We start from the raw sequence: 26989 nt of genomic DNA, 5'->3' as shown, positions 1-26989 counted from the left end.
GCCAAGTGCATTGAAAACACACGGTCTGCTTCAGCAGCGTGGAATGTGCAAGCTTTGGAAATATGGAAAAACTTGGTCGACCCCAACATACGCTGTCTGCACAATGGATCTACAAAGAGCAACAGAGCTGGCTTTGTACATGGCACATGCCTGTGCACGTCACTAATACTGTAAGAGGCCACAGCACCAGTTTTCCCTTTATTATGCCTCAACAAAGGCGAGCGGTTCTGGAGAAACAAGAGACTTGTTTAAGTCTTCTTTTTTTTTCTTCCTTTTTGGCTTTCTGGTGTGCACAGAAGAGTTTCACCTGTGTTTTGATGGATGACTTCCCTTAGGGCGCAGCCTAAAACCAATTCCACTAAAAGGCATTTAAACCCTCCCACCCCCCACCCCCCATTCACAGTTACTGTGAACCCCCACCCCTCTCTAACCATGGGCTCTTTCACCAGCAACAACACAGTTGTCAGGGGAGGCTGTTGCCTCAGCTGTGTCAAGTTCAGCTGCAGGAGGGCAGCGCTGGGACCTTCGGAGGGGAAGATGAACACTTTCCCAGCTGACTTTGCAAATTTTCGTATCTGATGCCCCTTGACCCAGTCGACCAAGATCACAGGCATTGTCTTTTTCGACTTCCAGTCGACCCACAAGCAGACATGCGTGTCAGTGTTTACAGAAAACCAACAGACGGTTTAGAAGAAGCTTGGCTTTTTCTGAACATGTTTTTACCCCTCTGGTTATCTACACAATATTTCTCCGTGAGTGTATATAGATACTTTATGTGTGTGTATGGCTGTTAAAGTTTTAGTGTAAACCAAACCTCAAAGGACATTATGCTACTATAGTGTCCATATAATTTAAACTAAAAACTGTTTCTTTGTGGCTGTTCTCCATTTTTCTCGGTTCTATATGTAGAATTCTCAATACATCGTTTTTCTAACAAATCCCTATACTTTTCCCTCTTTATCTTCCTGAAAAACCACCACTTCCTGTGACTGGATGTTTACTGTTCACGGCCCTAATCTGTCTTCACTGTCTTCTCTGCTACAGGATTGCAGTGTTTACGAGATGGAGGAGAAGATCCTGGAAGTTGTAAGTATACTGAATCTTATCTCTTTGTTTCACCTCTGTTGGGAACTTAATGGGACCCAGAAGCAGAGGGACGGGCCTTTACGTGTATTTACATTGAGGCTTGTGTGACAGCTCTGAGGCAGAAAGGTCAATTTTCTGGGCGAGTGGAGTAGACATGTCTTCAGGATCGCCAGTGGAGGAGGCGGATCTAATACGCCCCAGCCATCAATCAGCGTTCCCCGCGGCCGATAACTCTCCAAAGTCCATATGCTGACACAGAGCTTCCTCTGGCCGTCTGTCTCCCGCTCTCAAAGACAACCCAAGCGCTGTCCACATTGCCGTGGCTTTAGACGCTTCCTTTGCTTCGGAGGAATTTTCCATTTGTGTGCACCTGCCTCGTGTTTTCCTGCTCTCACCTGCTTTTCATCTCATTCTGCGTGTTTGCTCCTTTATTCGTCTCATACGTATTCACACACACTAAGATCCTATTGAAGTAGCAGTGAATTGTCTGCTCATGCAGAACCAATTGTGGCACGCTACAGGTGGCATGTTCCCATGTCTGTGTTCAACAGATCTCCCTGCAAACCTAGAGGCCTTGAGTAAATCAGGGCTATAGTTTAAAACTAAAAGCATGCGCTGCAGCACAGACACCCCTAATGGTGACACTTTAAAGGTTTTTGTCCTGAAAACAAATGAGGAACAAAGAAGCAGTGTGCGCAGAGGACTTATTTTAGTGTTGTACATCCAGTTAATCACACACTAATGGTCCCCTTTAAGACCATTAAGCCTCCCGGTAAACATATACAGATGGAGGTATGCACACAGAGAGCAACAGAACTACCTGATGAGGGATAAGGTGTTCCTCGTGAACGTCTAGAATAGCAGCTGACTAGTTCTAACTCGTGAAGACACAATGGCCCTGCAGGCTGTGATTGGGATAATATGCCATTAGAGGATTCGGCTCACCACTTGTGACAAGAACCCTGATGGACGTCATGTGCTTTTGATTTCACTGAAAGATGCATTTTGTTTTTCTTCCCCAGTCAAAGACTCTGAACAGCATCTGTGACCAGACCGTTAGGACCACGTCTGACCCCCTGATGAGCCAGTCCGCCTGTTTGGAAGAGGTCCAGCTGACCAACATCAATCCAGGCGAGGGTCTGGTGAGGAATCCCGTCTTTTTTTCTCTTTCCCTCTCTCTTTTCAACCTAATACTTCCTTTCTCTGATTTCGATTTTCTGGACATGAATCCTTACGATGCGTGCCAAAATGTTCTCCTTACATCTTGCTGTAGAAATGCTGTTTTTTTTTTTTACTAAAACCGTTGCTGAATCTGGTGTTTTCTCTTTTTACCCACAGGGAATGTACATCAAGTCTACCTACGATGGACTACATGTAATCACTGGAACCACAGAACATGTAATTACAGCCACACACTTGAATTACCCCTGCAAACTCTCTTCTAAGCATACCTCTCTGATATCGACTTCAGAACACTCGACTCTCCTCCTCCTCCTCCTCCTCCTAGATTCACACTCTTCCTCCAGAGTTACAATATCTGGAGGAGTGGAGAGTTCCTCTTCTGTTCAGGGAATTGTTTTCTTTCCACGCTCCACTAACCAGTAAACAGCCTCCGCAACAACAAGTCCTACCTCTTTCCTCCACATTGAGATAAACCAGTCAGTGACTAATCCACCGGTCGGTTCCTCACGCCTCCGGTCCCAAATTGTGAATCAGAATCTGAATCATCACCAGTGATGACTAGTCGATCTCATTTGAAATCTGTGTGATATGAAAAAACAATTGATCTGATATTTAGCCACAGAGGGAGGCGTTTTCTCACACTTTTGAATTTTCTGTTTGTTTATTTTTGTTTGATCTGTTCAGAATTTTTCCAGGCAAACAAGTAAAGCTCAGACAGGAAAAACACCTTTTATAAGTCTTTGTAGAGAAGATTAATTTGAGAGGTTCTAACCTGTTTTTCTGTTTTGATGCAGACACACTGAAGTGGCTTTTAATGAAAAGACTTCAGCTTATTGTATCTTCTATAATAGAGTATAAACAATGGTGAGTTGGTTTTGACTTCCTCTGTCTGTTTGTGCCCTTCAGTCACCTGCCGATTTATCCAGAAAGATCCACGCTGGCGACGAGGTGATCCAGGTGAACCATCAGACAGTGGTGAGTGTCTTTCCAAACACACAAGCAAATAGAGAAATTAGGCGCACACCCTGAAAACTAATAGAAACTGTGTGTGTGAATTAGGTGGGCTGGCAGCTGAAAAACCTGGTTTTCAAACTGAGAGAGGACCCAAAAGGCGTGGCACTCCTCCTGAAGAAGAGGCCCACGGGCACCACAGGTTTCACCCCCGCACCGCTCAAGAACATGCGCTGGAAGCCCCCGGTCCCGCAGGTAAACACAGCCTCCTTCAGATTGAACGACACATCTAATCAGTGTCGGCTAATTATCAGCTTTTTAGGGAGTTGGTTCCAACGCTGCAGGTTCAGACAGAACCGCCCTTTTTTAAAGCACAACATTGAGTCGTTCGCCAGGCAAAACAAAAGAGACAAAGACCTCAGATCTCACCGTCTGACAGATAACCCTGCAAACCTGCAGTGATTGGGTCTGCTGAGCTTGTTTTGAGTTTGCTATTAGAGACGAATGGCCGATGCTACATCAGAGGAGCGCAGTGAAAATGGTGACTCATCACTTCTGTGCACTTCTGTACTTTTGTTTGGGTGGCCGTGGTGAGTCACTCCGACTGTCCTTCGCTTGGCTTTCAGAGGTTTGGCTCGAGATTCTGGTTAATAGCGGCAGTAGTTCAGATTTGACGTAAGATGTGCAAGCTTTTCGTGATATTAGTTTGGTCATCTGAAAAGCAGTGTCTCACATTGAATGTGTCAGCATTTGCTACCTGCTCTTTTTGGAGGACATATAACAAACCTGTAAATCACTTATATTAAATCGAGTGGTAGCCAGGACCTTCATCCATTTCAATATCTACTCTTTTATTTGTTTGCTTGAGTGACTCAGTATACCACCTTGTGGAGCAAACTTGTTTTTCAGGTCGAAACGGTTCTGAAAAAGTTGAATGATGTGCGAAAGTTTCTAGATACACCACAGCCCTAGTAAAGCGACTCCCCTGGGACTCAGATGTAATTAATCGCCATCACGTGAACACATTAGGCTTCATATGGCGCTTAATCAGCCGAGACGTGGAGGCAAAAATCCCACTGTAGACGTCTCAGATACACACTGTGGCATTGTCTTCTCAAGCATGGCCTGTTTTATCACCCAAGTAGGCAAGATGAGATGATAGCGGCTCGGAGTGGGCTTTTTAAGACAACAAAGAGGCTCTCAACACAAAGGTGGCCAATGTCAACATGTTCACCAGCATCTTGTTTTAACAAGTAGCCCGGGCTATCACAGCTCGCCATCTCAGTTTATCTGTGTGAGCTGGCTCCAGACAGAGACAAACTACACTCCCTGATTTGGGAATGAGTGACACAGGCTTTGTAATACTATATAATTTGTACTCGGAGAAGCGTTTAGACAAAGAATGAGTCACAAGTCCCCGGATCATGTGTTTAGTTTGCCCCCCCGTCCCCCCATATATCACAGCTACACTGTTGTATCAACATTTCACTCTGATCAGAATGATGTATATTTAGTGAAGGACACCATGTTTTTTGGAACTCTGGGAAACATAGCTGTGGTGAATGAGTACATGTCTCGTATGCTATTTTGGACTTCACTGACAATCTTTCCATACCTCACAAAACACTGGCAAAGCTAAGAGCATCACCACATCTGGAGAGCCACTCAACTCAGATTCAGTCCTAATCTGAAAATTAGAAGTAACTTATCATAAATATGCTTTTCTTCTGTTTTGTTTTTTGTTTGTAGAGTAACTCCTCCCTGATCAGAGCCCAGTCTCCCTGCAGCTCCGCGAACGGATCCACCAAAAAGGAGAAGCCAGCCATCCTGGACTTGTACATTCCTCCTCCTCCTCCAGTGCCATACACCCCTCGGTGAGCTTCATCCTCACTGCTGTTTATCTCACCGCTTAGATTCGGAAAGTTGAAGTTGAAACCGTAGTTTTTCAACCTTTGCCACACATCGTTACTGAGAACACGGAGGCTGAAGGATCAGGACTCCGCTCCGGCTAAATAGTTTTCCCCACACGCTGCACTTTCTGTTCTGCTCGTCTTCCCACTCTGCTCCCACCAGTCCCACCACAACTCTTATGCAACAACCAGTTCATCCTCCACCTCCGGGAAGATGACTGAGTGTGGTGGCTTTGCTTTGAATGTTGGACGGACGATAATAGGAAGTTTTCAGTGTGTCGTGTTATTAGCTGGAGTCTGATTACTGTGAAATAAACAAATGTGCTTACAAATGCCAGTTATAAATCATCCCGGTCGTGACTGTGAACATTTGTTCCTCCGTGCAGAGAGGTGAGAACAGACACCTTCTCCAGCATTAGTAAAAGACCGAAGGGCTCTGAGTCACCCAACTCCTTCCTGGACCAGGAGAGCAGGAGGCGCTGCACCGTCGCCGACTATGACAAGATGAGTGTGGGCTGCCCCATCGAAGCCAACGTCATCCAGCCCAGGATGAGGGAGCACAGGCCGTCACGTGGTCAGTGCCTTCTCTTCTGCAGAAATATCCCACAGACAGTGAATAAAGATGCTCAGAAACTATTTAACTGATACATACCAAATGTCTTCTTTTCTACAGGGAAGCCCCGGCCTCTGTCCATGCCTGCAGACACCTGTGTGGGAATAGTCGATCCCTTCGCCAAACCCTGGGCACACGGAAGAAAAGGTACGGACAACCAGGCTTCAGCTTTTAGCAGTTTATTGTGCAAATAATATTTGGTCTGAAAGTTCACTTCTTTAACACAAATACTATCAAATACTATGCACATACTAGACGCTTAATATAAATATACTAGTTTTACCATGGACTTATTTAGTTTTGTTGTGACTTTTTCTTATCATTTCAACGAAAAGGACATGCTCTGAGTATTCCAAGAGAAGGCCCAAACCACACTTAAAAAATAAGGGAGAAAAATCCCATATTGTACTCTTACATGAAAAATGATCTGATCACTTTTTGCTGGTCAGACGTCACGGTAACTGTGGCCTCACGTTGGTGCCATTATTGTAAATTCAAGCTCTCCTGAAAACTTTTCACTACCTTCCAGAAGGGTCTTTTCCACTTAGTGCACATAATAAGTAACGTTGATCCTACCCATTCATACATCCGTCTTCTGTATCTCGTTATTCTACTAAAGGCTAATGTATGCCTACAGGCACTAAACAGATGTGTGTGCTTCAGCCAGTGTGAACGTCACTGCATTTAGACCTTCTTGTTTCCATTCCTTTGAATGGAAAAGTTTTTAGAGAGAGAGGAAAGTCAATGAAAACTAACAGAAGAAAGTAGCACCAATGTTGATGATGAGAATTAAGGCCTCAGAATGTTGATCGTGAATATTGTTAGTATTTTCTCACACAATCGCTCTTCTCACAATCTGCTATTCTGATATTTTCCAACCTGAGGTATATTAATGTCACAAAAAAAAGTGAGAGAAACCACACTTCAGTGTTAATGTATTGATAAACTGACATGTCCTCCTCTCTCTGTCTCCAGGGGAAGACCTCCTCTACCGGTACTTGAGTAACGAGCGGATCCCCACTATCGCCGAGGAGGTCCCCTCGGTGTCGCCGCCCTACAGGCCGGCCGGGGAGCGCCACCTCGTGCGGGTCGACCACATCCGGGGCAGCCGCTACTACTCCAACTCAGACCTCCACAACAGCGCCACCATTCCCTACCAGGAAGACACAAAAAAGAGCCCCGTAGCCCCCATCTCCAAGCGCGCCACGGCTGAACGCTCACTACTGGTCAGTTGGATCACGCGGCTTAAGCTATTGACTCACTGATGATGTGCTTCCTGTCCGGGGCTTCCTGTCTTGTGTCCTCCTTCAGTGCCTTTTTGACATTTAACGTCCAGCTGTGTATTTTTATTTTTTTGTATTTTTGGCAGCTTCGGGCTTTCTCACACTCCTCTCTCCCCCCTCAAAAAAAAACTTCCCCTGGTGTTACTACTACTAGCAACTACTACTCCTCATCCGAACTCGCTTCAGTAGTACTCACTACATCACGTCATCGCCGCCTTTAACAAACTGCCCACAACCTCCCCCCGCCTCATCTCTGACTACAAGCCTCGAGAGGACACACTCTGATCAGGTTTAGGACACTCTGTTTTGGCCTTGTGTGTTCTTTAAAGACTCCTCTGTAAATATTAAGTTATGTTTCCGTTACGATGTTCTCTGGTACTTTTATTTAATGCTGAAGTTAAAAAAAAAGAAAACAAAACTTGCCTGATATCATTTCCGTTGTGTCGTACTTTGGTTTTAATACAATAAAACAGCACATATTTGTCAGTGAATCTGCTTTTGTTTTCATGTTTGTTGTTTTTTCAAATGACTTCTTCTTTTTGTTAGTTACCAATGGTTGCCTCTGTAAGCTATGCATACGACTCTGAAAGTCACTTTAGTTGACGACGCTGCCTCGGTTGGTAAAAAAAAAAAAAAGGGTGTTTCTATCTTGTCACGAGCAAATATCTGTGCATGTTTTAAAGCTATGCACTGCATCCAGTGATTTTCATTTTTATTTGAATACCCTGTGTTTCCGTTTACTCTCCAGTCCCCCAGCTGAAAGGCCTGTTCGTACAGCTGGTGGACAGTTTTACAGCCTGTGGTCTTTTTAAAACCAATCCTTTAGAAACGAGCAGGTGAAATGGCCTTCTGTTAAAACCAGTCACCACAAGAGCCAGAATGACAGTATTATTTAAGAAACTGCAGGGAGGAAGTGTCTGTTGTTGCTTCATCTGCCTTTTTTTTTTTTTTTGTAAAGATTTGAATAGCGATTGATTAAAAACTGCAGTTCATTTCAGTGCTGTTTTTGTGCTGTCTTTATTTTTCCCAGTGCGTGTGGAGCGACTACTAAATGTGTACCTATAATGCGGGGACTGCTGAATTACGTTGTCCCGGTCTTTATTTATGTGATTCAAATGACCTCTTGTGTTGCTGGAGTTTGTAATTGAAGCTCAGCTGTGCTGAATCAGAGTGCGCTGCCTCTCTCTAACCTGCTTTGACCTTTCGCGGTTAAACCCTCCGCTTCTGTTTTTTAGGCATGCGGTGTAACAGGATAGCTCATATCAAGCTACCTTAGCGCTGGATCTTAAGACGGCGATGCTCGAGCAACCGTTTCCACTCTTTGATGAACTTTAAATTCCAGCTGAGAGGACCATATGGTCAGAGCGCCACATGGGGATTTTTTTTTTTTCTTCTTCTTCTTCCTGCACATATGTTGCCTTTTTAAACATTTAAGCAGCAGGTTAGGGTTACCTTGCCTTTGTATTGATGATTTTTTTTTTCCTCAAAGTGTTTCCCTGGGAAGGATCAACTCTGTCCCCTCTGTGTCTGCCTGCTGTCCTCTCTCTCTCTGCATGCCCACCGATGGAGAGGAGCCTCTTTTCTTATCTCCCCTGCACTCCCTCCTTCCTCGCTGTGTCTTTCCAACTTGCTGAGCTCTATAGTCGCCTGCGGCCCTTTACTAATGTGCACTCTCTGACGGCCTGCGGTCTGCCTAAACACCACCTGTGCTCTGCATAAGTTCACTAACCGCTAACATTTTTTTATGCCTTCACTTCCACATGCAGCCACAGGGGAAATGAATGCTGAATTACTGCTAGTCCGTGCATGTGGAAAACAAAATAATCACAATCTTTGACATGTAGAGTACAGTGAAATGTATGGATGCAATGACTCGTACTGAATCTTTACTTTCTATTCCTGGGAACAATTCGCAAACGTGGTGGAGACATGTGGTGTCACAAGCTATTAACGGCGTGTATAATTTAGTTCCTTGCAAGAGAAGACGTTGCAGTTTTTTGCTGTGAGACGCAATGTTTAAAAAAGGATCTGAGGGATTTAGATACTGATTTAGCGCATCTCACCAAAGCGGTTTAGGTAAAAACGCTGCGTTCGCTTTAGAAATGAAGTAATAAGAGAAGCTAAACTGGAAATAGTAACCTGGCTGATTAAAAAAAAAAAATGAACTGATTTAACATGTGCCAGCTCATGTTGAGATTATTTGAACTATTGAACAAAAATGTCAGTGGATTGAACTCAAAGGTTTAAGAATGTGATTTTTTTCAAAGGTAGGCTATGAAAACAATATTCTCGCTGAATAAATTAGTTCGGAAGTAAACCAACTAGTTAACCCCACCTAACCCATTAAGTCCTGGACTATGTGTATACGACAATGTTTCAAGTGAAAACGCATTATTTTTTGTGTTTACACAACAACGTTTTAAAAAGCAATGTCCATTACTACAGAAACTGAAGAAACAATGAAAACTGTCGTTTGGATTACTATTAGAGGTAATACCACCAAGTCCCAGGAGAATGTGGACGGTGGCGTTACTTTAAGTTTAAATAATAAACATCGTCCATGTGGGGGGTTAAAGGTCTTGTTTAAGAATTCAAACACAGTGAGTTTCTTCCCTAATCTCGAGGCCACAACTGTCCCCAAAGACACGTCCTAAATGTCTTTTCTTGCACTAGTTGTTGTTTTTAAGGCAGTCAGTTTGCAAATGATTTTAATCTGAGCCAGCCTTGTCATTTTGACAGTTGGTAACCACACACACACACTGTGTGATCCAATGTAGCACTGAAGCTTTCTTAAAATCAACTGAGGCTTTAACACCGAAATCTTTATGTATCACAGGGACCTGACTGGCACTCTAGCAGTGACTTCCTCAACCGGTGAGTTCCTCTCTCTCTTTATCTCTCTCACACACACACACACACATGCAGTGATCTATAGCTCCAATGAGAACCATAAACACAGGGCGAGGAGTAGTTTTTCAGGCTGTGGAATCTTTTTAAAATGATCCAAATTGGCCCTAGATTTCAGGTTCAAGGTTTCCTGATTAAACGCACAATCACATCACGGAGGCAGATTTCTTTATGGAAAGAACTTTAGAATATAGTAAAAAACAAAATTTAGAAAAGCTGTTTAGTCTTGATTTTCAGCTTGGACACTGACTCTGAAAGTGAAGCCTCATGATGCTTCTGTTCTGACCCTTCAGAAAAGTTGAAGTCAGTGGAATCAGGGATCATCTTGCTGTGAGATGGGAATGCAAACCACTACACCACTGCCAGGCCACCAGTCATTCCAGATTACATATAAGCAGTCGCAGTCGCACATTAACCCCAAACTCATGTTGAAAAGCTGCACAGGAAAGCCCCTGAACCTTGAATGGAACTTTAGATTCTGACTGTGGCAGGAAATTACCAACCACTGCACCACCTGTTGAGCCAGAACTGGACTTTTTTTTCACCCCACTAATTTAATTTCAGGCTTGATATTGATTGCGTCTGAGAGCTATTTAAAGCCCCCCTTTGGCTCAGCAGTGTACGCTGCACCCACCCACCCTCCCACCTGCCCCTGAGACGCATCCGTACGCCTGACAATGTTCAGAAACGTCACTCTCGTGACAAATCCTCGCTCCTATTAATAACGTCCTCCATCCCACTGCGAAACATGACGACGCGCGAGGCCTGCCGCCGCCGCCGCCGCCGCTCCTCCCTGGTTTTGGACGTGAGGTGTGACTCCCCACATTAACACCACCGTCGATTACTAAACGCCTGGCTCAACCCCAACGCCACCCTCCCTGCCTGCCTCTTCTATTCTGAGAGCATCACATCCGGTTCACGGAACGCTCGGATCAAAACGCATTACTCGCATCCAGAGAACACGCACAGATGCTGTAGTAAATCTCACAGACGAGCGGCTGGTGGCGGCTGGGAACAAGTGACGCCGATGCAGGAGACGGAATCTGATTGATGGGGAATTTAATCAGGTGTCATATGAATTTTAGCTGCTTCGTCTGTGGAGACAAACCTGTTTTCTCCTCTCGTGACACGGCGTAAAATGTGACGGTGCGTCAGTTCCTTTCCTTTTGTCATTCGTCAAAACAAGTCACAACACGACGGGGGAAGAAAAAAAGGATCAGTATCCAGTAAACTGGTAATTTAAGGAGGGGTTAAAGAGGCGGTAATTGGTGAATGACAGGAGGAGGAGGAGGAGGAAGGTGGAGGGAGAAAAAAAAATGCTGGGAATCTGAAGGCTGGAAAAACGAGTCAGAGTCAATTTCATACCCTGAAATTGCAGGGTGAGGCCCCGGCGGAGGCAGATAGAGTATTCTGAGCGGTGGGAACCAGCGTCTCGCCTGCCCCGCGCCACTGTGGCTGGTTTCCAGGAGGATGATCACAACCACTGGAAACACCGGGCCCCAAACAAATCAGAGTGATCTGGAGCACACAGGAAATACAACTAGTGTTTTCAGAGAATGACTTCATTTCTATTAGTTTTACATCAGAATTAGAGGGTAAAATTATTGACGATATTTGAAGAAAAGAAGCACATAAACATAATTTCTCGGTGAAGTTTAGACTACTTCTCATCACATATTGATTTCTCTCATCTCTTTTGATCTCACAGGTATAATCAACCACATATACGATCCTGGTCCTTCTCTCAAGCAGTAAGTAACACTTCATGGAGCCGTCTGAATGGCACAGATTCAGTACAGTGTATCGCGGGGACTTGTTTTGGTGGCTGTGAAATGTGGGGAATTGTTTTATCAAGAATCGGTGAAATGAAGAGCCTCAGTCTTCAGAGCATTTCAGTTCAAAAATTCATGATATCCCACATATATAGACAGAAACAGTTAAAAAAGACCTCAAAAGTACCACAAAGACAAAACTAATGAACACACTGAGTAACAAAAGAAATGCAAAGCTGCCACAAGTCAACAAAACAACTTAAGGTTGATACTTTTCTCATTTAATGGTTGATCAAACCATCAAGGACTCTATTAATTAAACCACAGCTATACACTACAGTGATGAGTGTCATACCATGACCATGAGAGACCCAGTGCAACTGCACAGCTATGAAAACAGCCAGAAAAAAAAAAAAAAAAGAAAGCATAACACAAGGAGAAGCAATATGAAACCTATAAATAAAAATGATAAATGTGCTTTATTCCACTTTTGGAAAGACCTTCAAGGAACATTTAGAATACCTACACTTATAATCACAATAAATTATCTCAACCACCCTCAGAAAATTCCATAAAAAGCTTCAAAACATACTACCAGTGCTACTCAAACATGAAGAGACATAAATGTTGAAGTGAAGAAGATCCTTGTACTTTATATCCCAGGCTATTAACAGGTCACAGAAGCCAGAGTAGGAAATCTAACCTGCAGATTCCTGCAGAGCTGGGAGCGCTGCAGCTGCTGGTTGGAAAATCGATCGCGCACCCATCAGCTCTGGCAGATGTGGAACTGAAGCGACCACAAGGGTAAACTGAGGATCGCTGGGCTGCGTGCGCCGCGCACACTGAAAGCCAACACCCCGGTGCCATGACTTACTGTCGGGCCCTCGGTGGCACATACCACTCACACGCCTCCACGGGGGTCAGACGGATTAGGAACACAGTCAGCCGTGGCAAGAGGACAAATCACTTCAGTGCAGATTTATGGGCCAATCACCACGTGTTGTTGCACCAAACAAGAAAGCCTTGACATCGCCGTCGGCCTTTATATATGACAGAGGATACATCATATTGTCAGTGGCTTCTCCTCACATTCATTCTTTTCTGCGTAAAGCGAATGCATTCAGTGTCGTTCAATGCCGCGTTTAGAGCTGTGAAGACTAATGAGGAGGTGGAAAAGATGTCAACCGCTTGTTGTGATCGGTTCCAGGTCAAAGGGGAACGTATCAGCTGCCGCGCCACCGAAAAACTCTGCGAACTCGAATCTGATATCATCCCTCCCCGCCCCACCCCCCTTTCAAACTGTGTGAGATTCTCCTGCTGAATAATGGCCACTTTGTTTGCCCCCTCCGCTCTGCCTCACACATGCACCGCTCAGTTTATGGGTGGCGTTGGAGAGGCGGTGAAAGGGGAGGGGGTTCATCTGCTAAGTGCCATGACAATTCTCAGCATGGCTCGTGATGGGAGATGGAGCGCCACAATGGCGTGACCAATCCGCATTCCCCGTGAAACCTCCAGGCCTTTGACATGAGTCGCAGGCGCGGTTACCTCACTTCCACCGAAACACGGCTTTCCCAAAACCGCTCCTTTAAATCACCCCAAAGTGGCCCGCTGAGGCCTCGCCCTCATCAGAGGCATGAGAAGAGGGCGGCCTGTGCTGAAACGCTCCTTTCAGATCAACACTTTTAATTGAAACGTTAAAGGATTCGGGCGAAGTTACTCGATATGAAGGAGGAAAAGGGTGGCAAATGGGGGAGGAAGCTACAGTGTGAGAATGTGGGAGATATAAAGGGAGGGGATCTCCTCATGGTCTCTTCAGAGCACTTGCTGCAGCACAATAGCGAGCAGAGGGAGAGTGGAGGGCCCCCGTGTATTTAAGCAGAAATGAAATGGAGACTATAATAACGCAGGGCTCTGGAATGCATCTGCCGGTTCACCGCCGTCCCAGACGCGCAGACAGATACTCAGACGCAGGTCGGAATCATCCAGGCCTCCGCTCTCGAGGCAGCTCCAGCCGTGCTGTTTTGACTGCAAAGCCGCTTCCCACCAAGACGGCGCGAGGCGTTGACGGCCAGGCCGCAGCTTCCCCAAGCGCCAAGGGGAACATGAGACGCTCATATTTCTTATTCCTCCAAAAAGTCTGTCTGAGTGTTCAGTAGTGCACATCATGGCCTTAACTCCATTTATAAAGACATAAAAGTATTCGGTTTGGGCTCATTTAGAATCCCCTCTGTTGACTGAAAACTATTCTATTGATCCATCAGACAAACACACACTCACATTCACACCTATGCAACAATTTAGATTCATCATTTGACCAAAAATGTTCCTTTTTTTTACAGTTAAGAAATGTAATCGTGATTTATCATATAAACTTAAACTCAATTCCTTGAAGGTTTGGACGATGTGTTAACTGTGAAAACAGAATTCTTACAAAGTCAGTTTACCCAAAGCAGAACACACATAACATATCTTGATGAATCGTATTGTAACATATATAAATGTTGACCAAAATCTATAAATATCTGCAATATATAAATGATAGATTTTTCCAATACTGTTGATCCCTATAATTTCTTGATGACATTATATAACAGCATCTACTACAACGATCATAGTGAGGATGAGATGCAGGGGATATTTGTGAGCAATCTAAATATTTGTTATGCATTATCATTGCATTCATTTTATTAAGTAGGCAGCAGGTCAGAGTTTGAATGTATAAACCTTGAGATTTTGTTTCTGGTAGATTGAAGGCTGATGCAATGTAGAGAAGCAGCGACATCCAGCGGCGAGAAGTGAGAACTGCACGTGGTTACCGAGAAACTAGTTTATAAGTTTTTTTGTTTTGTTTTTTACTACATCAAAAGTATATCAGAGCTGAAGTTAACAGGTAAAATAAATAAGTACATAAATTGAAAAACAAATTAAACGTATTTCTAGGAAGAAGTTTGTTCCTGTAGAAGTGTGTTGCGTTCAGGGACCTGCTCACACAGTTCTGAACTCAGTCCGACATGCTGGCAGAAGTTTGGGAAAACTTTCAGCGGAGTGTTCGGGGAAAGCTCCGCTCGTTGAGGTTATGGTGGCAGGTACAGTATGAACCTGATCAAAAATGTACCAGGGTTTTTAATTCCATTCCCAACAAATTACTTGAATGGAAAGTTTTCTGTTGGAAAAAGCAGCTTACAGAGCTCAACAGACTTCGGGAGTTTTGGAAATTGGGAATCTGCTTAAACAGAGACGTCAAAGTACTGAAAGTTGTTTTTGTTTTTTGTTTTTTTCAGAAATAAGATCCTTTTCAAAATTTAAACTATGAATTCCACTTACAAATTTACTGAGAAACCAGAGGCCAATGTTTCGGATTAAGTGGTTTCCCTGCTAATTGGTGGTCGTTTTCGTTCCCTGTCCCTTTGTGTAATCGTACCTGTCCTGGCGGGCGCCGCTTTAGCGCATTTAATATAACGTTTGAAAGTGCTGGACCTTTTTAGGAGTCTCTATTCTGTAAAATTTTCGAATATTTGTTCTTCCCAGCAGCGACAAGGAACGCTACAGGAAGTCGGTCACCAGGGAACAGGGAAACCACATAATCGGAAACACCAGAAGTTTTATCATTCGACTGTGACTGTTGTAAACTTCCAAATATTGTTAAAATCTTCTGCTTTGATCAAATAACTTTCACTTAAAATTGTCATAATAGTTCGATCAAGAATTTAAACTGTTAAAAGTTCAAACATTTGTGTTCAATTGTTGGGAGTAAAAGTAAAATATAATCTGTACAGTACTGAGATATTTGGAAAAATCCGTATAAGTACACTAAAAAAGGACAAAGGCGTTAAATACATTTTAGTTCAGGGGCCGCATACAGCTCAATTCATCTTGAATGGACTGGACAGGAAAAAAGTGCTTTAATAACCTTTAAATCTAAATGTAAACTTAAAGCCTTTTCTTTGTTGTAACGCAGAGTGCACCTACGTGATGAAAATTAAAAAAAAAAAAAATCTCACAAAACCAAACTATTTCATGGAAAGTTACTACAATCTCAAAATAAAACTAATTTTAATGACATCTTCTGGTGCAAAATACAGTGAAATGTCCTTAAAAGTCCTGTAGCTGCAGCATAACACACATTTTTCCGAACTCATGGCTTTCAGGCTAGTCTATCTGTCATGGCAGCATCACTGACAGCTCGGGTCTCAGTTTTGTGTTGTGTTTGCTACTCTAAAGAAATTTGTTTTAAAAATTAATATTTTGTTTTAATTCTTTTTATAATTTGCTTGGCGGTTTTTCAGCCTGGATTGGAGCATCTTGTGGGAAGGTTTTGGCCCACAAGCCTTATGTTTGACACCCTCGATTAAGATACATTATATGCTCGTGTTTTATAACATTTCTGAGCTTTCTACAGTTTCAAGATTTTTTTTCCAAGCAGTGACTAAAATTTTCTTATTTCCTCTCATAATCAGGCCTTTTATCTCTCCAGTTGTTGCCTCCAAAGTGGAAAAAAACCCCTACTTTTATTGTTGGAACAAACAATGACATTATCTTGTCCATCTATGGTTACTGCTCAGAGACAATACCTGTAAATCTATTTGAGAACAACATACAGGGAACTCAACAGGAAGTGAGCTACTCAACCCAGGCACCCAGTCTGAACCAGGCCTGTGCTGCGGTTCATGTGATCATTCTCTGCCTCCCACAAACTCTGAAAGAAGATGTGATGCATACGTGTTGTGCAAGTATACCAAGCACAGAACTGCTTTCTGTGTGTACCCTGACACACGTCAGAGCGGCTGGGAGCGCTCCGCTGTCAATCAGTGTTTTTATAGAGGCTTGACTCGAGTGTTCGGAGCTTTCCACAGTAAGGTAGGATGTTTTTTTTCAGTCTTGTTGGGGTTATTCGTACCTTGGTTTTGTGGTGATTGAACTTCAACAACATATGACAAATCCATCACCTGGTTTTACATTTCCTGAAGCTGGTTTGTCTCATGTAGCACTAAAGGCGAGGTTTAGACAAAAACTAGAACACAGAGGGGCTATTTCATGTTTGGGGAGCTATCTCACTAACTGAATTTGTTGAGTGTTTGGTGTTGTGTTCCTGTCCCTGTCCCTCACACAGCTTTGTCATTATATAAATAAGGAACTGAAGAATGCAGAGGAAGTTAGCCAATAAAACCATCTTGGGTTTCTCAACATCATTGTCCGTTTAGGCTGTTAAATTGCAAACTGAAGTATTTCACAGTATTCCTTTTTTTTTTATCTCTGTTGTCAGAAGTGAATTTTGTGGATTTCTATTCTGCACACACAAAAAAATCCAACCTGCGAGTTCCCCTCAGAAACCTCGAGGTGTGTGCCATCGTGCCATCGTGTTGTAGGTGTCATGAAATTGCTGACGCTGGTAGTTCACGCTATGAGTCACTGCGGCTACTGGGCTTCAACCTTTATTTCTTTTTTTTTTTTCCCTTTGTCTCAGCTTCCACTTCCACAAAATAATAAACTCCACATCCTCTTCTTCCCAGTTTCTTTAAGTATGAAGGAAAAATGATCAAACAGAGAAACTTTGATGCCTCATCCTCTTGTCACAAAGGGGAGAAAAAAAGGCTCATTTTCTACCTTTTTGTCTGTGGGTTCATAATACTACCAACCTACACATATGTAGATATCTTCTCCTTTGTCTCCTCAGGCGGCTTTCCCCATATCTGTGAGTCCCTCCATGGCTGCCGATGACTACAATCCTGTAAGTGCTTCGCCCAGAATAGAAAACGCCGCTCACCTTTTAATGTTGCAGATATTTCTGTTTCTCCTATTTTCACCGACAAGCCGCAACATTATGACCAAAATATTGGAGAAACCCCTAATTTACTGTCAAATCAAGGCAAGGACTGACTAGGTGATAAGAAACAGTTATCAACTTTTAATTGTGAAGTGGAGCCTTCATGGGACAATATTCATCTTCTCTAAAGACACTGAAAACTGAAGAAAACAATGTGATATTCAGGATTTGATAAATAACCCTTGCAAACTTTAACAGGTAAGAAATGGCTCAAGTCAAGGTCAGCGTGAGTTGAGAATCTTTGTTTTCAAATTTCAAAAGCAGGAGCTTTTTTTTTTCCTCTGTAATTCTGGGAAAGGAGGAGAGCATAGCTGACTAAAGTCTCTCTGCAGGCCTGTTATTGACTCCATCTTCATTAAAGGTGCTGTAGGCAGGATTTTGCTAGTCAGTGTTCATTTTTCTGTGTTTTCTTTGGATTAAATGTTAGAGTATCCATTGATAATCCTTTAGGAGTGTAGCATAATTGCACTACCGCGAGGGCGCAGCGTTTCCATCTGTCTCTGTTCTGAGCTGAAAAGGAATCTCGACAGCTCCAGGTATCTTTGACCAATCAGAAGAGTCCATGAGGCTCTAACCGTGATTGGTCAAGGGGCGTTCGCCGCACGTTCTTGTGGGAGGGGCTTAACTTGCATAAGGGCGTGATGTCAGAGAAAACAGGGCAGGATTAGCTGTGCTGGGTTTCAAATCGCCATCTTAGATGGGTCAAATCGCCGTCTTGCTTAGGTAACCCTAAGCAAGATGGCGGAGATGCGGAATCCTGCCTACAGCACCTTTAAAAAAAAAAAAAACAAAAAAAACATCATTACTCCGTTGTCTGCTAATTTAATAATCTGATGATCTAAAAAAAAAAACATTAGGCATTGGCATATGAAATATTCACAACGGATGAATTCTTCACCTGTTTACAAGGTGAAACGAGACATTGTTCAGGTTATAATTGAGCTCAAGTCCTCACTCTTTTCCTTAACTTTCCACCTTATACTGAACCCCACCGACTCACTGGTTCCATGATGAAGAGATAACCTGTGTTATTCTGTTGAATTTTCATAATCTTATGTTCGATTAGTCCATGATCACCGGAAATCTTTGACACATTATGCAAATTTCAGTCTGTATTTCTGTCTGAATCATAAGAAGTTTTTGGGAAAAAAAGAAGGTGTGAATAAATTACAGACCGAAACAACACGTACAGTCGCAGATGAGGATGTTGCATGGTGCGAAGAGAGAAAAATGCATGTGACGCTCAGAAACAGGATGTTCCGCGCTGCCTCTTCTCTGCGCTGCGGGCTTCTGATAAGCTCCAGTCTGACCTCCTCCTCTCCTCCTCTCCCAGGTCTCCCTCCGACACAAGTCCAAGAAGAAGAGCCGGGGAGGTGAGTCCCTGTCACTCTATGAGTGCACGTGCACCCGCAGCTGTAATCTGGAGCCCGAGTGGGCGTGTGTGAAGTGGCAGCACAATTAGTGTGTACAGGGAGATTTCAGCGCTGCTCTCGCCTCGCCTCTTCTCTGTTCTGTGCAGCAGCTTCTCGTACTCATCTGCAAAGCCTTCAACATTTTTTTTTTTCGCCTTAAAGTTCATTCATAGCCTTTTACAGGTAGGCTGATTCCAGCACTTTTGTTTTGAGTGTGCTCGGGTGTTTGTGTGGGTTTGTTTGGGTTATTTTTAGAGTTCATCTAGTTATTGACCGAACGCAGTGGCCTACTTTCACTCGAATGGAAAGGTTTTAGTCGTGGGGACGTTGCGCTCTGCAGTCGCTTGCTTCCTCTAATGCTCAGTCTGTGGCTTTTCGTCTGTGTGGACAGAGGCGGCGAGGTCTCCGCGCGCTCGTACGCGTTTTAATTGTGCTGTCCGCGCAACAGGCAATGGTACGATGAGCAGGAGACGCATCTCGGTCAAGGAGCTGGGCCAGCCGGACCACCAGGGCTGGCTGTACCGGAAGAAGGAGAGCAAAGGCTTCCTGGGCATGAAATGGAAGAAGTACTGGTTTGTGCTGAAGAGGACGGCTCTGTACTGGTACAGCAACCAGCTGGTGAGTGAAAGACACGCGCTGATCGCGGGAAACCTGTCACAGAGGGTTTAGAGGAGCTTAGTGAAGTTTGATTGGCATGTTGACATATTCTTTCTCCCTCTGTGTGTTAAAGTTGTGTTTATTCATAGTTGTTACTGGCATCAAAAGACACAGAGGGCATAAGGAGCGCCCGAGGCTTCACCGAGTCTTTGGTTTTTAAGATACTAGAATCTTGAATCGACCTGTGAAACTGTGATATTTTCAATGCTCGTGCTGTCGGTGAGAGAGAGAGAGTCCATCAGCGTTCTGCTTCACTGGGATGTTGAGAACAGAAACTTGAAAAGGATTTCTTAGAGGGGGAAAAAGAAAGTCAAGCGTTTGTTCGACATGCCCTCTTCTCCTGAACAAACAAAAGCAGGAGCCTTCAAATAAAAACAATGAGCAGATTGACTGCATTTTCTCATTTGTCCAGACAGGAAGTGTCTCAAAACAGATAATTCAGGTTAACTGGAAGACTTTATTCCCTTCATATCCAAGTAGTTTCAACAATTGATTTTATTTCCTTGACAAGGCTGGATCGACCTGATTCAGATGTGATGAGATGAACACATTCTAAGATTTACATTTGAGAAAATATCCTGTTGTGGGTGGTGTGAGAGGAGATCGTATTTTTTCATTGTTGTTGAATGCTTTGGCTCATTTTAACATATAATAGTAAAACGTTGACATGCATATAGGACATTAAAAAAAAAAACATACAGCAACAGACTGCCATGTTCCGTTTTGACATAAAATTGCCTTTATAAGGCAAACAAATGCACTCTTAAAAAGGTGGATTTTTTTTCTTTCTTACATGATTTCTTTAGAAAACATCAGGCTGACCCTGCAGATGTTTCCTGTTGAGCAACGCCCCAAAACTTTAAAAAAAAAAGCACCGCTGGAGCATATGATCAAAATGACATTTGATAACCTCAGGGCAGACTGTGACACCTGCTGCTGTTTTAGTCTTAACTCTACAGAAGTCCGCTCATTTGAATCGCGCTAAATATGATATAATAAGCTTGTTGTGAAGAAAATAAACAGTTTGGATGAGTTGCAGTTTTTGAAGATGGAAAGACCTTCATCATGCTTAAAATCAGCATGATGTTGCAGTGTTTCCTTCACAGTTCATCCGTTTCAACACATCGTTGGGCTGGATGCAGGGTGACTCATCCTCAAACAGCCGACTCTCTGTCGCTGTGGGAGTCTGCGTGCAGAGCAGCCGTGTGTGTCACCAACGGCTTCGTCAGGTTCCCCGATGCGGCCGTATGTAACTGTCAGGCCCGGCGCGCTGACCTCTGTCACAACTATCATGCGAACGCAGGCGTCACAGATGAAGCAACCGCAAATCGAGGCGGCGGCAGGTGTGGCAGTCAGGAAGTGGTTGGAGCGTTTCGGTGTAATCTAATGCTCGCTGTTTGTCAATCTGTGTGTCGCAGGCAGAAAAAGCCGAGGGCTACATCGACCTCACCAACTTCATGATCGACAGAGCCATCGAGTGCAAGAAGAAATAGTAAGAGCCGGGATTCCAGCCATTAAACACTCAGAATACTGTAATTGTGCAATCTGTTCACGCAGTATAATTTACACCATATAATCTACTTTTCGGCTCCGTAATCACAGGTTGCCGGCGACAGTAAATCAGATGTTTGCTGTTGCAAAAATAACTACAATTCGATTGATACTCAGAGTAGTTTTTGAAAAAGGACTTTATAATTTGAGTATTTCTTACCACTAGTATTTTTACTTCTGAGTAACATATATGCAGTGGGAGCTGTACTAGTGTCCAAAAAGTGGATTCTCTCTGTTTAGTTTGATCCTCGTCTGGGTCAAGAACAGCCCACACATCAGCAATTATTACAACGAAAAGGGAACCATTTTAAGTGTTGTCACACACGTAGGTGGGAAGTGTTTCATTCTGAAAGTGCTGCTAGCAGCCATTAAAGTGGAATCACGTTTAACTCACTGCTGCCGTCGGCTTCTCCTCCCACAGCGCTTTCAAAGCCTGCCATCCGCAGGTCATGATGTTTTACTTTGCCGCCGAGAGCCAAGAGGACATGAACTTGTAAGATATATGTTCTTTTTTCAGGATGTACTGTTATGTGCATGTTTTAGCAGTGTAGCTAAGGTGGATGATTTCTTTGCAGGTGGTTGAATAAGCTCGGGCTCGCTGCCATCCAGTATGAGCAGACAGAACGACACACTACAGCCGGTGAGCTCCACTGAAATTAATTTATTTTTTTTCTTCTGATGGAATTAGTTGGTTTGTTTTATTCTCTCTGACTTCTGAAACACAGTTATCTGGTCAGGTACCACATGTGGTTAAATTAAATTCAGTTTTAGCTCTAAACATTCCAATTATTTTTTCTTCAAAATAGCCATAATTGCATATTCAATGAAAATAAAGAGGAGCCTCAAAGTAAAAGCAGCTGTGAACTCCTAAATAATATGCAGAGCACATGTCGATTTCTTCAGTTATGAGTGAATTTAAACCATTCATTACATTGTATTTTATTTCTCTATGTTGATATTATACCTTCACTTCTGTCGCAGAGCTCCAGTAACATTTAAAGTATTGTAAACGACTTGCATGTGATCATCCATGACTCTATTTGTTTCTCTACATGATTTAGAGTGTTACAGTGAAGCCAGTGATCATGAAGAAGCTGAAAGCACAGAGATCCCCCCTCCTCCGTACTCTGAACAGACTCTGCGGGACGCCGTGGACACGCCCTGTCCGCCTGGTAGCACACATCAGGTGAGGAACCGCCGCCTGATTGATTATTTATTGTATGTTATTAAGCTTTTATTGCTTGAACAGGAAGTTTTATGTAAAAATCACTGTCTATGTGTTTGTTAAAAACTGACCTTATGACTGTGATGTTTTGATTTCCCAGGGTACCCTTCCTCCACCCTACTCCTCCGCGGTCCTCGGCGAAGCCAACGGCTCGCTCTCCTCGCCCGTCAGCACCATGACGTCGCAAAGCTCCGCCTCCTCGCTCGCCAAGAACCGGCAGTCCTGGCTGGACCTGGTCTCGCAGGCAGGTCCTCCGGCCGGGGAGACGGCGGCGGCGGCGGCTGCGGTGGTGTGCTCGGTCCAAGTCCACTTACCTCAGCCTCCACAGGAGGAGCTGGAGGAGGAGGAGGAGGCGGCGGCGCTGGAGAGCTCGGCTCCTCCGGACTCCTCAGAGGCCGGCTCGAATGAGGAAATCCCTGCAGCGCTCGGCGGGGAACAGATGGAGCCTTCAGGAGCTCAGAATGAAGGTGAATCTTTGGTTTGCTCCTTTGAACTGGTGGATTCGTTGACTTTATTACTCACCTTAACCTCAGCATGAAGTGCGGACGCTTTCATGAGCTTTCAAGTTGAATGCAACATTTCTGGGGTACCAGTGATTATCAGAGTGCAGACTGTGGCTTCACCGCACTGCACTGCTCTTTATCTCAGCCTCCTGGCGTTATGGCACAGTTCAACCACTCAGAACAAGCTCGTGGTGACTGAGTGAAACATGAAATGTTGGTGGGTGGACTCCTTGAGGGTGACTCCTATGAAGTGAGTTCTCGGCAGATTAATTTCAAGAAGTGAGCATTCAGATGATCTATATATAAACACCACATGTCAGAATGCATTCTCTCTTAAATTGAATAGCTTTTAGGTTCCTGTAAAATCCAATGTTTGCACTGGTTACACTTCTTTCCACTAATTTTATCACTACAATTTCATTTAAATCACAACTATTTCTACAAAATGTATTGTAGTTTTATATAAATTCAGATTTTCCCACACCTGTTCTTCATTACCAAAATAAGCTTAAAGTCTGTTGCCCCACTGCTTTCCCCGCAAAACAGAAAAGTTAACCACCCTATGTTTATCTAGGTTAGTGGCTTGTACCGAAATAGGCTGTTTTGTGGCGCACGACATTCAGCTCAAGTGCATTTTTCATTCTTCACAGCTACAGCTCTGTTCGTCGGGAACCAGTGATTCTCATTTACAGTTACTTTTTGTGCCTCGTTACAACAGGAAGTCGCACAGCGTTATCTTTGTGTTGCGCGCCGCTCTGATGCAATGCATTGTGATTTTATCTCACTGCAGGCAAATGTGAGAGCAACTCCGATGAGATGGAGAAGCTGTATATTCACCTAAAAGAGGCCAGCCTGTCTCCGATCGGAGACCGAAAACCATCCACCAAGAGGGAATTCAGGGCCTCCTTCGTGAAGCGCTGTAAGAACCAGGCTGTGAACGACAAACTGCACCTCATCAGGACACTCAACAGCACATTAAAGGTACGTCTTCGCTGAGAAAAGAGTGGAAGTTTGATTACGCGTGGCAAGAGCACATGTACTGCAAGGCCATAAAGTGTGAGGTGCTTGGTTCTCTCTATTCACTGCAGGATCAGACACATTTTATGAGGGGTTTACACTGTGTGCACTCTCACTTTCAACAGTTCGTTCTTGATCTGCACAATATTTGGAAATGTGTCGTTAATTCGTTGCATTATTGCATGTGGAATATACACACAGAAGACTGGTTAAACTGTGAGAAGTGATGTTTCAGAGGAAAGTAAGATTATTCATGACACATTCACATCATTTGTGCAATAAACCAATTTCTAGAAAGATTGATTGAAGCCCCAAAATTACTTAATAGCTGATGGCCACATGAAGCACAAAAGCACAAAAGCATTGCTCAACGTTTTGAGTGTTGTGGATACTTTGATTGACTTTGTTTGTTTTTTTTTCCGTCTTTCATTCGATTTTCTTTCCAATTGGTTTGACTTGCAGTGTCGTGTTTGAGGTGAAGAAAATGATGGAATATAGAATTCATAATTTTTGCCACTTATTGGACTTCTGAACGTTTGCACATTATACCTCCTGAGTGGTTGTAAACATTGTGCAGTTCATTTGGCGCTTATATTTTCTATAAAAGGAAGGAAGAGCACAGTGTTACTGAGGAATCTGCTCAGTTGTTTGGAAAACCTTATGAGTCTCCTGGGCATTTTGTGTTTGGTTTATTGAAGTTATGTGTCATTTAGAAAATCTTTGGTGGCTTTCATTCAGAGTATAACTTCTGTCAGTGAAGAACAAGATGTACCACACATTTTAGTATTTGTGCCACTTATTGTCTGAACAAAGTTTGCACCTTCTACCTTCTGAAAGTTGATTAAAATCAACCAGTTGGATTGGATTTATGATTGTCCGTCAAGCTTTAAATTTTACTCAAGTAACTTTTCTTCAAAATGAATAGTAAATGAATGGGTTGTTGCATGCACTGAAGATGAGAAAATATGTTAAATGTAGAGTTTTATGTTGTTATTTAATATTTCTTTGTCCTCTTCTGCTCCTGCAGTCTAAAGAGGCGGACTTGCAGGCGATCGAGCAGGTGCTGCTGGACCCAGGGCTTACCTCAGACAAGTTCAGAGAGTGGAAGGAAGCCAACGCTCCTCTGGTGCAGGAGATCTGTCTCAGACAAGACCAGCAGGGGGCGTCAGAGACCACCACTGCTGCAGCACCTGTCACTGCTGCTGCTGCTGCTCCTGCTGCTCCTGCTCCTGCAGTGCCTGTGGTGGAAACCAGCCTATAAAGACTCCTCATGAACTCCGAGAACTTCACACTCACAATTCTTTGGATATACACACACTAGTGTGGGGCATTCAGACGAGACTTCAGACCCTTAAAAGTGGATATTTAAGTGCTGTTCAACAAGTAACTGTATCAATGAAGAGTGTTTTGTTTCCTAAACGGGAGATGGTGGCATTATGTGACGCACAGCTCACGTTAAAAAGTGAACTGTGTGGTAGTATTACTTTTACTGCTCGTTGTTTTTTTTGTCTGTGAAGCTATTCATACACTGTTTTTACATTCTAAAGTGATTCTTGTTTTTAGTCGTTTGTATGATCTATTTTCAGTCCGTCTACTCTGTACTGAACAATTTTTTTTTTTTTAGCCAGTTATTGGTGCCATGCACCATAAGTGCCTGTTACACATGTTCTGCAGTAGCTGTTGTGATGATTTGTGTGTTGTTGTTTGCCCTAGAAATGATCTCTTGACTGTAGGATGCTCCAGACTGAACACTAGGGTCTGCACAAACAGGATACAGGTTGATCACAAAGCAACGGTGACTTCATATCTGAGAGTCAAAACTGTCAGCTTCATCGTTACTGTGGCCTTAGTTGGAATAGACTGTAATTATGTTATACTAAACCGTAACATTCAGACTACAACCATTGATACTGTGGAACTATGTAATTTCAAATGTAATAAAAAAATTTTTACTAACTGGATCCAATTTTATGTACAGTATGTCCGAGTGTAGCAGTATTAATTATCATTTAATCACAGGATACATGGTGGATGATTCTCAGGAAAATAACCCTCCAGGATAAAAACAGACAAGTGTCACTGAGCCAGAAATGGCTGCACCATCAGGCGTCAGTCAGACATCAGGCATTATGTGGATCAACAGCACAACTAACTAGCAACGACCTCCAGACTCAACATGCAGTTTCCTCTCTTCCATTTCATGTGATGTGCATGCTCGCTGTAAATACCTGTACATGTTTTCTCCTCAGCTGTGGTCTGAAGGAAATAAAGTATTGTCACAAGTCTTTCCACGGCTGGTTTATTTAAAATGATGTATTATGTATGGTATTGTGGTTAACACTTGATAATTTGCATGATTCAAGTCTGTGTGGAGTTTGCATATTCTCCCTGTTGATTTTTCCTCACAGTCCAAAAACATTCATATCAGGTGAGTGTGAGTGTGTGTGGCTGTTGGTCTTAAATCCAGAGTGTATCCTGCCTTCTCTAATTGTCCGTCTATGAATCTGAAATCTGGTCAGATATCAGAGCTGCTTGTTCAATTCCAGAATCATATCAGAACTTAAACAATCTTTAGCTATTCCTCCAAAAAGATGGACTACAAACAGAGCACTCAGTGAAGAGTCTGGAAGTCTGATTTATTGAAATGTCTGATTTCTTGTCTACTACATAGTTCAAAATTCTTTCATGTGCATGATTTTATTTTATAAGTCAGTTTATTATATGACAAAAGGGCTGTGTTATGCATAATGGAGGAGCTCAATGTGCCACCTGTATAAAGTTTGCCCCTACATACCTTCTTGCTTACGACCAGCAATGTCATTTCCCAGACATTTCTCCTTTTCTGGCACAATTTCTCGAGAGAACTTGCAAAAATATAGAAAGAGGTTTTAGTTTGTATCCAAGTATTTCACTTAAATGTCAGCATAAAATTTCCCAAAAACTGCTATTTTTTAACATGTTGCTTAATCACACTTTGATACATCCTCTCTTTGCTCACTTCTGATCTGAACTGTATCCATCCTATCTGTAGAATGTGGTGAGCATCCACATTAAGGTTCCCTGGGGAGCTGATCAGGGTCAAGGGTCTTGCTCAGG

At 43.3% G+C, this 26989-nt stretch overlaps 1 protein-coding gene across 6 annotated transcripts in view; it reads left to right on the top strand.

The window, feature by feature from the left end:
* Nucleotides 1-25854, top strand: part of cnksr3 (cnksr family member 3) — a 50061-nt gene extending 24207 nt beyond the window's left edge. Inside the window, exons 5-26 of one of the 6 annotated variants that reach the window (XM_030116127.1) lie at nt 1045-1086; nt 2109-2228; nt 2425-2484; nt 3175-3243; nt 3328-3474; nt 4969-5093; nt 5516-5703; nt 5803-5889; nt 6718-6968; nt 9862-9899; nt 11641-11683; nt 17379-17432; nt 18862-18901; nt 19389-19558; nt 21016-21089; nt 21570-21641; nt 21724-21788; nt 22210-22334; nt 22474-22617; nt 22702-22840; nt 23667-23857; nt 24921-25854. In XM_030116127.1, coding sequence (XP_029971987.1) covers nt 1045-1086; nt 2109-2228; nt 2425-2484; nt 3175-3243; nt 3328-3474; nt 4969-5093; nt 5516-5703; nt 5803-5889; nt 6718-6968; nt 9862-9899; nt 11641-11683; nt 17379-17432; nt 18862-18901; nt 19389-19558; nt 21016-21089; nt 21570-21641; nt 21724-21788; nt 22210-22334; nt 22474-22617; nt 22702-22840; nt 23667-23857; nt 24921-25154 — 2478 coding nt within the window. In that variant the 3' untranslated portion in view covers nt 25155-25854. Of the gene's footprint in view, nt 1-1044; nt 1087-2108; nt 2229-2424; nt 2485-3174; nt 3244-3327; nt 3475-4968; nt 5094-5515; nt 5704-5802; nt 5890-6717; nt 7884-7939; nt 7952-9861; nt 9900-11640; nt 11684-14703; nt 14791-16388; nt 16562-17378; nt 17433-18861; nt 18902-19388; nt 19559-21015; nt 21090-21569; nt 21642-21723; nt 21789-22209; nt 22335-22473; nt 22841-23666; nt 23858-24920 lie in introns of those variants that run through there. The other 5 variants (XM_030116126.1, XM_030116129.1, XM_030116130.1 and 2 more) reach the window with 5 other exon arrangements.
* Nucleotides 25855-26989: the final 1135 nt, after the last annotated feature.

This window comes from Salarias fasciatus, chromosome 19, assembly GCF_902148845.1.
Source record: "Salarias fasciatus chromosome 19, fSalaFa1.1, whole genome shotgun sequence".
Classification (NCBI taxonomy): Eukaryota; Metazoa; Chordata; class Actinopteri; order Blenniiformes; family Blenniidae; genus Salarias; species Salarias fasciatus.
The sequence above is the reverse complement of the archived record's forward strand: the minus strand, read 5'-3'. Positions and strand labels throughout refer to the sequence as shown.